The sequence below is a fragment of the Lepisosteus platostomus genome, chromosome 10 (genome assembly GCF_059453375.1).
Source record: "Lepisosteus platostomus isolate fLepPlt1 chromosome 10, fLepPlt1.hap1, whole genome shotgun sequence".
Classification (NCBI taxonomy): domain Eukaryota; kingdom Metazoa; phylum Chordata; class Actinopteri; order Semionotiformes; family Lepisosteidae; genus Lepisosteus; species Lepisosteus platostomus.
In genome coordinates this window covers 21,126,228-21,140,101 of record NC_142620.1, presented here as the reverse complement: position 1 = coordinate 21,140,101, position 13,874 = coordinate 21,126,228, and the positions used below count along the sequence as shown (strand labels likewise).

General features: G+C 39.4%; 1 protein-coding gene across 2 annotated transcripts in view; it reads right to left on the bottom strand.

Annotated features, from left to right (window-relative positions):
* Positions 1–195: 195 nt before the first annotated feature.
* The window catches only part of mta1 (metastasis associated 1), a 71,509-nt gene continuing 57,830 nt past the window's right edge, over positions 196–13,874 (bottom strand). The window contains exons 17-19 of one of the 2 annotated variants that reach the window (XM_088648761.1): positions 10,867–10,898; positions 6,104–6,252; positions 196–4,572 (exon numbers count right to left, since the gene is read on the bottom strand). In XM_088648761.1, the coding sequence (XP_088504887.1) occupies positions 4,431–4,572; positions 6,104–6,252; positions 10,867–10,898 (323 nt within the window). In that variant the 3' untranslated portion in view covers positions 196–4,430. Of the gene's footprint in view, positions 4,573–6,102; positions 6,253–10,866; positions 10,899–13,874 lie in introns of those variants that run through there. The other variant, XM_088648764.1, reaches the window with a different exon arrangement.

Genomic DNA, 13,874 nt, shown 5'->3' with positions numbered 1-13,874 from the left:
TATAAACCCTGATCTGCCTGTGGTCCTGAAACGTAATGCTTGGTGGTCGTAACACTTGTACCCATGTGCTTTGGCCAAAATAAAGCAAAACTGACCTATTTCAGAACAGTAGTAGTTAAGGCCTGAACATGACTACAAATGTATAGAAAAACAACATGTCGGGTGGAGAAGACAAAAGATGTATGAAGGCTCAGAGAGGTGGTATCATATTTAATTTTTCAGAGAGCACTATCCATCAGTCCGATGCCTCCCTGTACAGGGCCTTGCGTAAGTATTCAGACCTTTGCAGTTCTCCCAATAAAGCCTGCCATTCTGACATTTTAAAGAAACAATTAATATTACAACTTACCACACACATGCAAAGCAAAAAACAACAAAGTAATTATGATGAAAAATTGAAATAATGAGTGCATACATTACATATTAAAATCCTTTCTTGGAACAAAACTATTCATTTAGGTGCACAAAAATGCCTTAACTACTAATTACAGTCCACAAAGAGTTGGATGGCCTGAATGTGTGCAATAAAAGTGGTTCACATGACTTTACAAATAAATGCACCACTCCCTCAGTCAGGTAGTAAATCTCATACAAAACCGAATCCTTCCTTCGTGAACTCTGAAGACAAAGGAACTTTCAAAACAACTCTGGAATAAAGTTCTATTAAGGCATAAATCAGAAGGTTATAAAAATATTTCACAGACCCTTAATATCTCTTTGAGGGTAATGAAGTTGATCATTAAGTAAGGGCAAACTGACACTACATGGAACAGGCTGTCCATTCAAACTGCAATGAGGCCAAGCAATGAGGAAACTGATTAGAGATGCCACAGTGAAGCCAGTGGTGAAAGAGTTACTGTACAGGGTCATTCCACAAAATCCAAGTCAGTCCACAAATGGAACTGGAAAAACATCTCAAATCCCAGATAGGGTACGGAACAGAGCACACTCAACACCATCGCCACTGTAAAACACGGTTGTGGTAGCAATGTGTTCTAGTTCCGTTTCTCATCAGCAAGGACTGGGAAGCTTGTCAAGACTGATGGGAACATAGATGGAGCAAAGTTCCAGCAAATCTTAGAGGAAAACATGTTTCAGACCCAAAACTGGGATATAAATTCACCTTTCAGCACAACAATCAATGACTTAAAGCAACACTGGAGTGCTTGAGAGGCCCAGTCAAAGTCCTGTCTTGAACCTTATTGAAAATCTGTGGAAAGAAAGTTGTGTAGAACTTATCCCCTGGCAACCTAAGAGAGTTTAAACAAACCTCCCGGTCAAAACTGCACCAAGCCAGTGTGCAAATTTGGTAGAAACCTAAAAAAGACTCGGGGCAATAATTGTCGTAAAAGGAGTTGGCGACAGATATTGAGTTCATGGGTTTGAATACTTACACATGCAGCCTACATATTTTTGGTTTTGCTGGCATTTATTGTAACATATTCTACACTTAGAAATCTCCAGTTTGAACATTCAGGTTTTGAATAAAAAGTATAAAAAAGTGCCATTTTGCAATTGCATAAAATGGGACAATGTAACACATTCCCATTGGCTCGTAGCACAGCAGTGGAAATCTACACCAAAACTGTTATTAAAGGAGTTAGACCACCAATGGTCCACCCCGATCCTGATGTCCTGAGGCTTTCCCAACCTGATGCGAGTCCAAATGAAGGCACACCTCATCCTGCCTTTAAACCGACAGGAAAGGTGGAAATCACCCTCACTTTAGTAATGCTTTTTTCACAGCAAATTATAATACCAGATTTTATAAACTGACAAGTAAAAACAGTTGGACATGGACAACGATGATGTAAAATGCTGATATTAGCAAGTCACTGAGAATCTCCTGTAACAACAGTGCAGCCAGAAACAGCACCGCAATGAGTCACTGTGGATGGTGAAGTGTGATTTCAATCAGCAAAAGTAATATAGAGACAAGTTCAAACCACAAGCAGTCGGTCATATTTTAGCCTACACATGATAATCACGGGGCACAGTGATAGCAACAGGCAGTAGTACCTGCTACTTGAGATTTCAGGCTGTAGTACTTGCATGGATATTTCAAATAGTAAAAAATTCAGCAATACTGTAAATGAGTGATCACGTTTCACTTGATGCAAGTCAAATTCCACTGCCATCTCCTTACTGTGCCAATATTAATCTTAGTGATGTGGCCCAGTGCACAAAAGAAAACATGTTTTTGCACATAACGCAAGCACTGATCCAATTTTGGCTTGATGGCTGGGGTAATTTTCAAATTGTGTTCTTGTACTCACCTCCAGTATGAAGCAAAACTGGTGTCAGACACTTAAGGGGCAGCGTGGGATAGTGGGCAGTGTTGTTGAAATATTGCTAGAGGGCCATGATCTCTGCACTGTTGGATCCTTGAGTACTTCACAGCAATTGTTTTAGTAATCAGTTTTAAAGGATACCAACAATGCTGGAGAAGACAGCCTACAATGGAATTCAAATCCCATCTAAGGGGAGCCCTGTACTATAGGCTTAAGCTATACCACAGAATCAAGGACAAGCTCCAGCCCCACAAATCTTATGAAGTGACTTGAACTCTAAGTTTAGCATGTCCCCGCTCTTTTTACACCTTTCCCAGTCATACACCTCACAGTGTTACCTTAGGTGTAAAGCACATTCAGAGAGTGTGATAATTTCAAGAAAGGGTAAGATTAAGATTTAAACATACAGTATTGTACTTGGCAAAACAGCAAAGTTTACCCAACTTAAAGCTGCAGGCTTTAAATGGTCATGGACATAGATGGGTTAACAAACTCACCTGAATGCGAAACCTTAAAGGGAAGAGATAAATGATTTTATGACATCCGCAAAACAGCCCTGAACAAGAATTAAGACCGCATCACATAAAGGATGTGTAATGTAAAAAAAAAAAATGCAAATCCTTGCACAATATTCATTACAACATCACTGAGCTCTAGTTGCTGGAATATTTAATGACAAAGTAAAAAAAAAAACAGATTTGTTTGATGCAAGCCAGAATTTGAGATTGTTTTTGATACCAAGACAATGTAATTTGTGCAATTCGGCAGGAGAAGACACCACACACACAGACGTCCAAGTACTGAAACCCAAGTTAAACTTAACAGTGGTTTCCTTCGTTTAGAGTGACATAAAAATGTTTTTTAGGTCCAGTTTCCAATTCAAAATGCAATCAATTTGGAGAAAGTGGCTAAAACTGATTAAAAACACATTTGTACAGTATCTAAAGTGTGCATTTGCCTAAATAATCCTATTCTTTCTGCACTTATTGTTTACAGTATAATAAAAGTGGCAACATATTCACTTCAGATTACTACTGTAAACAGACGGATCAAATGTGAAAATGGCATCTGGTGTACGGTATTGGCATCTTATGTCTGTTAGATTAATCTCACAGAAGTATTTTTAGTACTGAAACATTTTCAGCATGATTAAATATTTTAGCAAAAAGACTTCTTTAATATCACATTATATTTAAGCTATACTGTCACATGTGCACTCTTTTGTACATACTGTATTTCTGGGGAATATGTATGGTACATACCTTGTGTGTATATATATATGTGGTGTCACAATGCCACATTGCTGTGTTTAAGTCAATTCAATTTAATGCTTGGTGTTGTGCCCAAGTAATACGATGTCTTTGCAGAGATTGCTCAGTTTGATTAAGGCACACCTTTCAAGTGTATTTACTCTTCTTTAAAATATATATGATAAATGGCTCTAGAACCAGTGTTTAAGCCATGGCTGTATAAAATAAGAGTGGAGTACTTTGAGCATAAACTGCTCCCTGTTTTTCAAGCAGACCAAACAAGACTAAATTAATTTTGTTTTTCTGCTGATAAATGAGTGATACATAGGATGGATTTGAGCATGGCAGTCACAATCTTGCTTTCATGTTTCAAACCCCAGAAAGAAAATATTGGTTTAAAAAAACAGACCTTTGTCTTGTTTTCTATTTATATATTCACAAAAGAGAAAGAACTGATTTATTCTTAATTACATCATTCAAGCGCAGATGTCAGTTAAGAAAAAGGTACAAAAGACGGCACATTGGATATTTTTCTCAATAAGTTAAACTGGCTGTTCCAGAAAGGGTACAGCAAAGCCTGTTCACAAAACAGAAACTATCAGCTTAAAAAAGCAAAAAGAAACAAAGGGAGTTACAGTATGTCACTGCAGTTAACTGTCTTTTTTTTATCATTTTTAACGTGTTAAAAAATACTCACGCGGCTTATATTACAAAGTAAATGTCCCTTCCCCCATCTTTGGGAATACAAGCATTTCACGAAACTCAAAGTGTTTCTTCGTTGATCCACAATTACTGATCTGTCAGGGTTAAGGTTGGAAAATAAAAAACAATAATAACAGTAATAATAAACACAGTCAGGTTCAGTGTGTGTGATTGGCCAGAACAAGGTTCAGTCTTCAATGACTATTGGTTCTTCATTGACAGGCGGTCTCAGTGATTGGCCAGTCTGGCTTGGCTCGATGACGATTGGAGCGTAGGGTCGCCTCGCAGCTCGCTTGGTCTCTGAAGTTGCAATGAGCTTTCGGATTTTCCTGTGCAAGACAGAAAGCACGATTACAGCAGCAGATGTTACCCTTTGGTTTTTATACTAATGCGTAGAGTAAAAGCACATGGGATGCTCCTATCTTCTTGATATTCAAATTTCCTCTTAAAATCTTTAATTGCCATGTTATGGTTCCACTGCAGCAAAGTGAAAATCTGAAAAGTGCTGAATGAGATAAGACAAGGAGCTGTGTCTATAGTACTACACCTGGTTTAGTGTAAGGATAGGCAATCCTGAATCTGGAGAGCCATAACCATGACAGCCTTTTATATCGAAAATCAACCCTTTAAACGATCAATTCCTACACCATTGGAACGATTTAATTTACAAGACATTATCAAATGATTTCCGGAGCTGTAATGAAAATGAAGCAAGACCAAATTAACTTGCTAAACTGACCTAAATCTCTGATGGATACAGAGGCTTGAGTTTATGTAAGAATAAGTTAATGATGACCTATATGACTGATGGATTACGTATTGCCTGGACCAGCACTTCTAATCCTTGTGCTACAGTAATTTACTGTACGCCCTCTGGTCACTTTCTCCAAGTCTACTGGATCAAGAGTTCTGTCAGACATGACATTTCACTATCCCAAACAATCTTATCAGCACCACCAACTGAGACTCACGCCAGTAGTGCTGTAGGAAAAAACAGATTATGCAAATTAATGATCTTAAACTCAGTATTTGAAAATGACACTAGTGTTTTACATGTAACAATGTAATAAAGGTTACGAACAAGAGAAGGTCTCTCTGCCATCCAGGTCACATGAATTTCACTAGCTTATCAATATGTGGGTCTCATTCATCCAGGCTTCAACCACATGAGTGGAAAACACTGCTCTTTCCCACTTTTTAACCATATCCTAGGTTTTAGGCTGACTCTATAACCCCACCAGACACTTGCGATCCAAGGACAAACTGGACTGTTTTTATTGTAATACAGATCATGAATTCACAGAGACGACGTGAAAATCCAGAAGGCAGTTTGCTTTTATTATCATCATTTCGAGATGGATTTTTTAAAAAAAAATAAAAAATGTTTGGCCTTTTTTAACCTAGGAACTAGAACCAATTTGGGACCAATCCAAGAAAAAAGGTTCCCACAGCACAATTTTCAAGCATCTACCCACAGGTCTCACAGCGAAACTACATCAATGAAGAAATGACTACACTCAGGATATGCTAATGCATTCATCATTTATATTTTACAAAACAATATCATATTTGTTATATTATTAATTTAATGCAATATTTGATTTGGTATTTCAGCCTATTCAAGTGACTGCATTGTGAAAACTGCCCTGTGCAACAGGTGAAATTTAGTGCACACACCAGAGGGCACTAACTGATTTAATAACCCTGTGGTGGATACTCTCATCACATTAGCATGTAGACCGGATTTAATTTCTAGATAGTTTGAAGATTATAACATGCACTTGTCTGAATAGGCCAGCTAATTTAACAATCCCCCTGTTCATACATCAGAACAATGCCAGGGGTTCTTCTGTCTCTCACCTTGTCTCCTTGGTGGCCATGAAGAGGAGGTCATCGGGGACGTCAATCCAGCTCATGGTCCTCCTCTTGATGGGGGGCCGGGAGCCGCCCCGAATCAGCCGTGCGCTTGGGTAGGATTTCCCATTGAGGCGCAGCTTTGGGCTTGGCCCCTGGCGGAGAGCAGCATTGTTAGTGAAAACCATGAGGACACAGCGGAAGCTCTCCTGTTAGAGTTCCCACCATGGCAGTAGAGCACAGCGGGCATGTCTGGGAGAAGAACACTGGAGGAAGATTATGCAAATCCCCAGGGCTGGATTTTGGTGTTTCTAGGCCCCAGGCACTTTCACTTCGAAATGTGCAAAAAGAGGGGTAAATGCCAATTGAATGACGTCGATTGACATGATGTACATTAAACTTTTCGAATGCTAAACCACGTGATTGATGGAGCAAGTCGAGTGACCATCACTTCGATAGTTCTAGTTTGTACAACAGCCGCTAGATGGTGTATGATTATTGATTTGGAGCACCTAGAGTCGATCGCAAGCATGTTGTTTCAGCTTGTTTATCGTAAGTCACTAGTGTTTCCCTCCTTCGTAGCCCTAAAAATTTCATAGGCCCTGGGAAATCCGGCACTGCAAATCCCGAAATAAATACAGAACATAACCGCTTGGCCTGAAAAGCTCCAGGGCCAGTAAAGCAGGAAAGATCTGAGACCACCGTGCTCAGGCTATGTATTGCGAGTGTTGTGGGTACTCAAACAGCTACAGTATTCAGGATTGACTTGTTCCTTATTTTCGCATTGTTTTTTACAGTTAGATCAGAAGGTGTTGAAAAAAATCAAGCATTGTGCTAGATCTTATGGTTTTACACTAGGAAGCACTCAACGTGTGCTTGTAAGTTTTCTGTGGTTCAGTGTCTGCAGCATCAGAAAGCATGAGTTAGCTTTAAAAAAAAAAACTCAATGGATAAAACTTTTAAACTACGTTCTACATGTAAAAACGAAACCCAACTAAGAAAAACACAATACTGACTACTGACATGACTATTAGAGAACATTACTTATTTCACAACTTACGTTGACTCTGAATACTTTCAACAGAAGATGTCTGTAAGGTTTTTTTCTATAGTAACATCTTGTTAAAAATTATGTTTCTGATTTGCAGAGTAAAATGTTGCTGTGTAAAGTTGTTGTGCATATCCCCAAAGCCACTCCATCCAGGAAATCCCAGGAAGATAAAAGTGAACAAAATCATTGTCAGGATTTTCAATTACAATTACATTAATTAACATGTTGCCAAATGGAAATTTGACGCCAAACTATCGTTTTCCACATTTCAGAGGCATTGTAGGAAGAAGAAACAGGGGATACAGGACTTTGAGAACACATTTTAGATGTGATAAACAGCAAGAGGAACTGCACACAAGAAGCCCTCCATGCTGTGCTTTCCAGGCGTTAGAAACCAGTGAAAAATAGAAAAAGTAAATGAGAAAAAAAATATTGGGCATTCTTCAGTTACAGCACACTGTGGTGATAAGGTTAAGGCTGCGGATCTACTTCTCCAATTGTAAAACCCTTGCATTTAAAGCAACTTTCAAAAACCTTTGGTATCAACTCCTCTCTACACTGTGTTCAATTTCGCATACACAACAGACTGAAGAGCAAATAGAGGGAAGAGCAGAAAAAATGAATTCAGCAGAACAAAACCAAAGGAAGAGGCAGTGAGGTAACACCAACCTCAGAACCCCTCCCTGCCAGTCACTTCAAAACAGTCTCATTCCTCAGTCTTTCAGGTTGTCATGAAAAACCAAAGAAGACATTAAAAATTGTTGGCAGTTTTAGGAGGGGTTCTCTAAATCTAAAATGTCTAACTGTCATAAAATAAATAAAATAAAGACAAAAAAGCAGCAAACACAAATCAATCACCAATGAAAACAAGAGCTGCAAAATTCTGAACGTTTTGCACAAAGTGAGTGAGCAATGAGAACACAGAAACTGTAAGGAAAAAGAAAACAGAAGCTTACATGCTGAAGGGAAAATTAATTCAGCTGTGGAGCATCCCCACCAGGCTAATGGACGCCTACACTCTCAGCTAGCTCAGCACTCGGGCTCAGCCACTCTAACAGGGGCCGAGAGAGAAAGTCAACTGAAAATGGGTGCGCGTAAAATCAAATCAAAACAAACTCCTGAGCTGCCACTCTTTCTGCCATTTAATCAATCTACTGAAAAAAAAAGAATCTAAGAAAATATTAAAATGGAATGAAAACAACAAGACAGCTGCATGCAAATAACTGAAATGGGCTTATGTCAAGTTGTGTCCTGTTCTCCTGTGCTTGACAGTAGGGGGTAAATTAAAAATTTGAGGAATATACGTTTGGAACCACGGGCCACGATTTTTACCAAGTAACTATGGGAAAAAAGTAGGAAAGTCCATGTCCACAATGTCTTCCTAAATAAGAACTACTTTCAACAGAATTTTGTTTCACTATTCCTTTAGAGAGTTGGTTATATGTCTAGGAGAGACCATGAAGGAATACTTCCATCAAGATTCACATTAGCCTGCAAATTTCATAAATAAGAAAAATAATGAATGTAGCTAAAACAGTAAAATATTTTAAGAATTTTCCCTGCACACTGAAACCCCCCCGTGGTGTGAATGTGGGACATTACCAAGATAAACTAACTTAATTTCTTCTTAAAGTGTGAGTTTCGCATATCTAATCTCATACTAAATCAAACCCAAATGAGCTACATGTGCCAAAAGGCATCCTCTCATCTGCTGCTTTAATTCCTATGTTCACACTGAGGCCACAACTAAGGTCACACCATCTAAGGAGAATATGCTGTGGTATGTTCTGTTATGACTTAGCTATCACATTTCTTTCTCAGATGCTTTAAAAACGTATTTCACTTATTTCTTACTGTCATCGTGTAACAGCAGTATGTGCAATAAAATGACTGTAAAAAACCTCTCACCTCTCACCTTTCACCTTTATGTGGATCCAGTATAATGTGGCCAGTAGTACCAACAACATTTTGGAAAGTTTCTCCACTTCAAACCCAAGCTAGTTCTAGAGAACATTAAACCTTTTAAAAACAGAAGGACACAGACGAGAGGAGTCCCTTCGGCCCATCCACCTGGTTTAGTTAGTAGCTTACTGATCCAGGGACCTGATCCACAAACATGGCTGGGCAGCTTGTTCCACGCTCCCACAACACTTAAGGTAAAGAAGTGCCTCCTGTTCTTGGTTTTAAACGCACTTCCACATAGTTTCCACTTGTGCCTTACAGTTGGTATTTCACTGTTGATTCTGAAGAAATATTCTGGGTTGACTTTTTAAGTGCAACTTGAGCCTGTTCCTCCTTAACTGATTATGATGACCAGAGCTTTAGAGCCTTAGGCTATTGTGGCATCTAAGATACTGTGGCACAAGAAGATCGAGTGGAAACAAACGTCACGCCCCATATTGTATGTCCAACACACTCTGTCACTGCCCAGCCTCCTCACCTGTCCTCTCACCTTCACAGACACATGCCGTGAATCACCCTCTGGACTCTTACACTGCCACGTGGTGGCGGACCTCGCTTCTTTTTTAAACATGTATGTCTATATGAGGACATTTTCAGTTGCGAGAGTCTGTACAACTGAGGTGACTGCTCAGCAGAAAGAAAAATTCCTTTCATATGCCTTACTCAATAACACAGTTTTTAGTACTAACCTGAGGAACGTTTCTGAAAAAGAAACTTTAAAACAGGCAGCTAGATCTTTAACTAATAGAAACATTGCTGGGATATATAGCAATTACCCACCAGGAGATTCAAACCACAAGTGTTCAAGGCCCCACACACAAGATGTAGCCCATTATTGTTACTGTACCTTTATATGTTAGTCAAAATCCCATAATATGCAACACAATACATATAACCATACACTTGCATGGACAGAATTTTACCATGATAGTTTTCTTTTGGGGAGGGCTGGAATTTACTTAGGCAAAGACAAAAATGACTGATTGAAATGAGTCATCGTACATTTTGCTGAGAAGAAAAAGTACATAGCAAGAGCCCACATAGCCCTGCCTGCAATGCTGAAGAAGAGGAGTCTTCCCAGACTTGAGCTGACTAAATGTGCCCCACATTGCCACCTACTGGAGCAAAATCACACCCATGTACTATGACAATGAAACGGCACTCCCGGTGAAGCACCGTGGAAGACCCCAAGTCTTCGAGTCGAGTGAGACGGACTGGTACTGACGAACAGTGCCTCATTTGGTAATGATACACGTGTGAATGCGTAGTCCAAGTGGGATCTTAAATGCTCAGAAACCTCAAGATAATCGGGAACACAACGTCTCTGACAGTCCGCTTGCAACCCTGTGAAAAACAGCAAAGGCAAGACTTCAAACCTGCCGTCTTCTCGCTGCACCATGACACCAAGTGCCCCTGCGCACCACTGCAGATGGAACCAGACAAACGAGCCAAAGCGCTAAAACCACAAAAATGTGTGCAATATTTAACAAGATAAAAGGAGCTTTTACAGGTTTTTTTCCTATACATATTGCACTACACATGTGGGGATGCTTCAGAACTGAGTCAATTTTCCTCAAAGGGGAAGGGGTTGAAGCAGTAAAGACTCCAAGAGTCTACAGCAGGGCTTCTTGTCTGGACAGAGAGGCCCCCGCTATGCACCTGTGCAGAGATAGCGCCCCCTCCTGGTCTTTCTACTGCTAAAGCACCACCGAGCATTGCCAGAACAGCCCATTAGTGTTGAAGAACATTCTCTTACCATCTGTCTGGTTTGTCCATGGTTAGGTATACCTAACAACATGAAAGAGAATAGATCTTGTGAGTCCAGATTAAAGAAAAACAACCAAAACAAAACCAGTACCACATTGAAGAAGACTAAATACGTGACCATAGCACTCTAATCTGACTTATCTCCTATTCCTTATGTTGTGAACGAATCTCAGTACCTGTGTAAAAGGAACAGATACAGTCTGGTCCCTATTATTTTATTCTGTATGCTACAGCATTCATAAGACTTATCCTGCAGATTAAATGTTACAGTATGTGTTTAAGCATTAGATGACAATTCAATGTCTGACAACACAGACTGTTTAAACACAAATATTTTGCAATGGCTTTATACAACCCCTGCTTTTTCAGTATTGAAAAAAAAGTACTTGATCTTGATCAAAGCCACTAAGAATATTTTTAAGGTACAATCAACATACAATTTTTTACCAATGGACATAAATCCATGCACTTCATTTATTATGCGTCTGTAAAGAGCTCGGCCACACTAAAGCTACCACGATCAAACACTTTTGAATTGGCCCATTCTCTTACAACACGTCTGTGGCTTCAACGTATACAATACTTCATCCTTCTGCACCTGTATTTGCATGCAGCCCTGTGTCATGCAAAAAGCCAAGTTGCAGGATACTGCTGTGCTTGTATCTGCTCTGGTTTCCACCTGTTTCAAGATCGGAGTGGTCATAAAGGAATTAATGTGAGACAGTGGCATGCTGAGGAAAACAGCTTATCATGATTTTATTAAATAGAAGTTATCCAAATCTTGAAAGGGACCAACACACAAAGAGACTGTGTAACATAGGTTAGGACAACGAGGCACACTGGCAAGTTAGTATAAGTTCCGTACAAGTCAGTTAGGGACTTAGAACAGGAGACACTTCCCTACACAAATAAATGTTGTGCAGAACAAGTAAAACTGTTGTTTGCAGAGGGTGCTTGTTCAACAAATGTCTAGTAGAAATTCAAGACTACGGAAGCTACAGTTTCACTTGTAACCTGACTTCAAATTGTAAAAGAACATACTCTCTAATCCTAGAAACATGTGCTGCACAGCTATCATAGCTCAACATGATTGCAATGCTTTTAATCTTGAATTCATGTATTGCAGGTCATAGAGGAACTGAGAAAATGGAGACTAATTCAGCTGAAAGGAAACTTCAACGGTGAACTGGGATCACAACACCCTAAACTAAAAAATGCGCACCGTGAGGAAAAATGAAAATACCAAACTTATCATCACTGCAGTGGATCTAGAAATATCTCGGAATGTGTGGAATTCAGTGGCCTGTGATGCTCCAAGTTACAGTAAAAGGAAAAGGAGTGCTACAGGACTCCTCTAGAGCCTACCATGGCGGCCACATTGAAAACTTTGACGTTGCAGGAGGAATGCAAGAATGTTCCTTTTCATTTGACACAGTGTGACGTCGTGCATTTGTGAACGAGAAAGGAAACTTTCCCACAGGTCAGACAATATGATGTTGATACAACAGCAATTCAACAGGCCTCTCACAGTAGTTCTCCTGTGTACAGTAAGTGAGACCATGGCCCAGTCATTTGAACACCCTCAGGCATGCATTTGTGTGTTGACTTCTGTCATAAGACCTTTGGAGGTTGCTGGCACTGAATGACGCCACGTCAATTCATCCCAGCAGTTGCTCCTTGCAACAATGCAGCCACTTTGTGCAGCAAATTAAATGATTAGTGTCTAAAAGTGCCCACACAGAGGTGGAATTCTTTAGAATAACTGTGGGAGAGCCGCTTTCTCCCAGGCCCTTCCAGCTAAGGGAATGCTGGCAGATAACCTGCAGTACTTGCTAGATCAGCAGACAGAGGCAGTGTCAGGTTATTCAGCTTATTCTCAAGTACTGTGAGAACAGCTAAAACAGTGGGAAGCTGGCAAAGGCAGGCTGCAAAATATAATACGATCATTCCAAAAAAATGCACGTTTCAGGACACAACAATGGGCTAAAGTAACTTAGTAACAAACTACTTCTAAAAAAAGTTGAAAATGTTCTTATTCACTCCTAGTAAAGCAAGTATAATATAATCAGGTGGGTAGCTGCGTCAGCATTAATGTGGCGCCTTCTTCATGTGTCTTCTTGTCTTCTCGACACCTGAAGAAGGCTCCACAGCCGAAACGTTGTGTTCTCTTTCTTCTTTATTTTCAGCATGGAATAAACCTATTACTTGTTCCTTTGAAGTATAATATAATATTCATTATGTTTAATAAAACAGGATCAGTATATTAATAAAACTAAAAAACAATATAAAGTGAATTATCTGGGGGCAGCTATCTCTACGTTTTTTTAAACAGAAGACCAATACTATTGTAGGGGTGGGGTGTAGATCTCAGTAAACAGCTGACCAATGAGATTTTTTTGTGCAGAATCAATATTAGTTGCCATACCACAAAGAAGAAGCAGAGATTCTGTAGTTTCCTCCACTTATGCCTGAATGTATCAACTGTCCATTACGAGATACTTTATCTAACTGACGAAATGTTAGATAAAATATACATTTTATCAAACTGTGGAAATGTCAGTTATTTAAATATTCTTTAGATTCTGAAATTACAAAAAAAGCAAAATGAGACTTTAGACAAAAACAGATATTGAGTAAAATAAATTAAAAGCTCTTTTCACACAAGCATCGTTTTGGAAAATGTAGAGAGTATTAAGATTTAATTCTATACGAGAACAGAAGGTGATGGAAAGTCTACTGTAAATGAGATTAGGTTGATCGTTGTCACTTGGCCAAGACAAATGCTAGGTCCTAGCCACTAGGCAGACAGTACTGTAACTAAAGAGGTCCAAACTTCCAGTGAGGTGACGTGGAGCCAGCCTGTGAATACATCGCTGTTAATCCCATAGAAATATTGCCCTTGACTTCAAGAGATGGTTTTGCTGATAAATGGAACTTACTTGTTAGCTCTGCACGCAGATCACATTGGAAACTTTTTGTGGTTAAAACTCTTCTGCA